The sequence below is a fragment of the Sorex araneus genome, chromosome 2, assembly GCF_027595985.1.
Source record: "Sorex araneus isolate mSorAra2 chromosome 2, mSorAra2.pri, whole genome shotgun sequence".
Lineage (NCBI taxonomy): Eukaryota > Metazoa > Chordata > Mammalia > Eulipotyphla > Soricidae > Sorex > Sorex araneus.
In genome coordinates, this window is record NC_073303.1 from 221,900,135 (window position 1) to 221,902,863 (window position 2,729).

General features: G+C 35.9%; 1 protein-coding gene across 1 annotated transcript; it reads right to left on the reverse strand.

Moving 5' to 3' along the window:
- Positions 1–1,226: 1,226 nt before the first annotated feature.
- LOC101551265 (olfactory receptor 6C74-like) lies at positions 1,227–2,156 on the reverse strand. Its single transcript, XM_004601857.1, has one exon. It carries the CDS (start codon positions 2,154–2,156, stop codon positions 1,227–1,229), a length of 930 nt encoding a protein of 309 aa, XP_004601914.1.
- Between the last annotated feature and the right edge of the window lie 573 nt (positions 2,157–2,729).

Here is a 2,729-nt window from a genome sequence, read left to right on the forward strand (position 1 = left end):
ACAAGGCATCACTGTATTACTCTCGGTAGCTTGCCTGTTCCGGCTCCTCTGCAGGTTCCTTCATGTGTGAGGCTTGACCAAACATGTGGAGAGGTAATCACAAGGTAATCAATAAATATTGCCAAAAGGGTCTATCTGAATATGTAAGAGCAAAAAAGCCTTGACCAGTCTGGGATTTTTCTAAAATATTTTCTAAAATTATTCTGTAACTCTTATCTGTGTAAAAATATGATGATTAAATGTGTAACTAAGAAATAGCATTTCAAGCTGGAGATATAGTGTCGAAGCTAGAGCACTTGCCTTACATACAGCTGACCTGGGTTCAGTCCTCAGTATCCCATATGGTCTGGAACCCACCCAGAATAATTCCTGAATGCAGAGTCAGGAACCCTGGTAGTAAACAGGGATTATTCCTGGCTTTCAGCTCAGGGATTTCCTCCTGGCTGGGCTCTGGGAACCACAATAGGTGCTAGAATCAAACTTAGTGGGATATGTTCGAGGTAAGACCCTTACTACTTCATTATTTCTCCATTCCAAATCTAAATTTTAATACTATGTGATAAAATTAGTGGTTATCAGAATAAGGGGGAAAACAGTTGACTTTTTGAGGGGGAAAGCATCAATACTACAGTACAGATTAGAAATTGGTTACAAAAGAAAAATATTAAATTTGGATCATAGCTAATAATAGATTTGGTGGTTGATGTATCTTGATGCACAACTGAAGTCTTTGTTATAATTTAATGTTACTAAATTTAAATATTAATAACATTAAGCTTATTTATTTCCCAATTAAGCTTCAATTAATTACCAATATAAATTATGCTTCAAATTCTAACTGAACCAATAATAAGATGAAGAGGTGAACAGACCTATATAGGGATCCAACTTCACATGGAAATATATGGAAAAATGCATCTCTGAATTCAAGAACAAAGACAAGGAATGTGGCTAAATAAGTACAATTAGAACTCATCTGAAAACATTTGGAAAACAAATCAAAGAAACAGAAAGGTAAAATCATTAACATAAAGACATATATTCCATATGTGTTCTCAGTGTGAGAAAAAAAACACAGTGCTATTTAGATGCTGGTGATTAAAGAGGGCAGAAAAAAATAAAATAATACATCTATGGAAACACTGAAAAGTTCTTCTGTGACAGCCTACCACTCTTGTTTTATTTTACCTATGAGCCAATATTGTCATTTAAGAAGTTCATTTCATTTACAGGACATCCATCTTTTTGATAATGTTCTTAAAGGCATCTTTTACTTGTTTGTTTCTCAGTGTATAGATAAAGGGATTCAACATAGGAGCCACAGAAGTAATGAGCAGAGCTATCCCTTTATTTAAGGATACCCTCTCAATGGCAGATGGTTTCACATACATGAAGATGCAACTGCCATAAGAAATGGACACAACCACCATGTGAGAAGAACATGTAGAAAAGGCTTTCTTCCTCTGTTGAGTAGAAGGTATCTTTAGAATGGTTTTGATGATTCTTGTGTAGGAGAGTACCACTAACACCAGAGTAACTAAGAGTGTCAAAATGGCTGACATAAGTGCCATCAATTCTATTGTTTTTGTGTCTGTACAAGAAAGCTGCAACATAGGTGAAACATCACAGAAGAAATGATCTATCTCATTGGCTGCACAGAAATCAAGCTTGAGTCCTAAAGTAAGTGGTGGAAAAATCATTAGGAAACCAGATATCCAGCAAGCAAAAATCAACATAATGCAGACTCTATCATTCATGATGGTCATGTAATGAAGGGGTTTGCAGATGGCCACATAGCGGTCATAGGACATGGCAGCCAAAAGAAAAAACTCAGTTGCACCCAAAAGAATAATGAAAAACAACTGTGTTACACAACTGTTATAAGAAATGGTTCTATCACCTGTTGCCATACTGACAAGAAACCTGGGGATACAGACAGTTGTGAATGTGATTTCTAGAAATGAGAAATTTCGGAGAAAGAAATACATCGGTGTCTTGAGCTGTAAATCCAGTAGGGTGAGCGAGATGATTGTTAAGTTCCCACTAACACTCAAAAGGTAAGTGAAGAACAGAAGGATAAAAATTACCACCTGTAATTGTGGATCATTTGTCAGTCCAAGAAGAATAAATGTGGTCACAGTTGTGTGATTTCTCATAGTTGACTTCTATTTAAAAGAACAATTAATATTAATAGAAAGACTTAAGAATCGGAAGGGGAAAAGCTCGTGATATAACTACTATTTTGAAGTCCTTGCAAACACTGAGCTACCTATGCCACGCTGCAATAAGGACCTTTTAGTGCACAGACAAATTTTACTCACTTCCATCAACAGAATGGAATCTCACTTTTTTCCTCTCTTTGTTTTTATAAATTGAGGTATTTCTGAAGAATATCAAATTTATTGTAATATAGTGAAGGCATAACAAAATAAAGCACTTCTATACTTATAGTTTCTCTACTTACTTAGTTTGCAACAAATTTAGAGAAGCCTTGGCAGCAATATTTATCCAGTAACACTGGTCTCTTTTTTGTCTTGGCGATGTACCACCTGTTAGTCAATACTGGGGCTATCAGGGTCACCCTGGACGGACTTAAGAACCATGTGAGCTCCAGCTGTTCGAGCTAACTCCTCATTCCTACTTTATTCCTTTACATTCTCTAGTGACCCATTCTTACTTCCCACCCCTTTTATATTAAATAATCATTCATGATCTTCATTTATTTTTAC

Bases quoted from the DNA above. Each gene is read 5' to 3' on its own strand.
- LOC101551265 (XM_004601857.1), bottom strand. From the start codon at position 2,156: ATGAGAAATCACACAACTGTGACCACATTTATTCTTCTTGGACTGACA.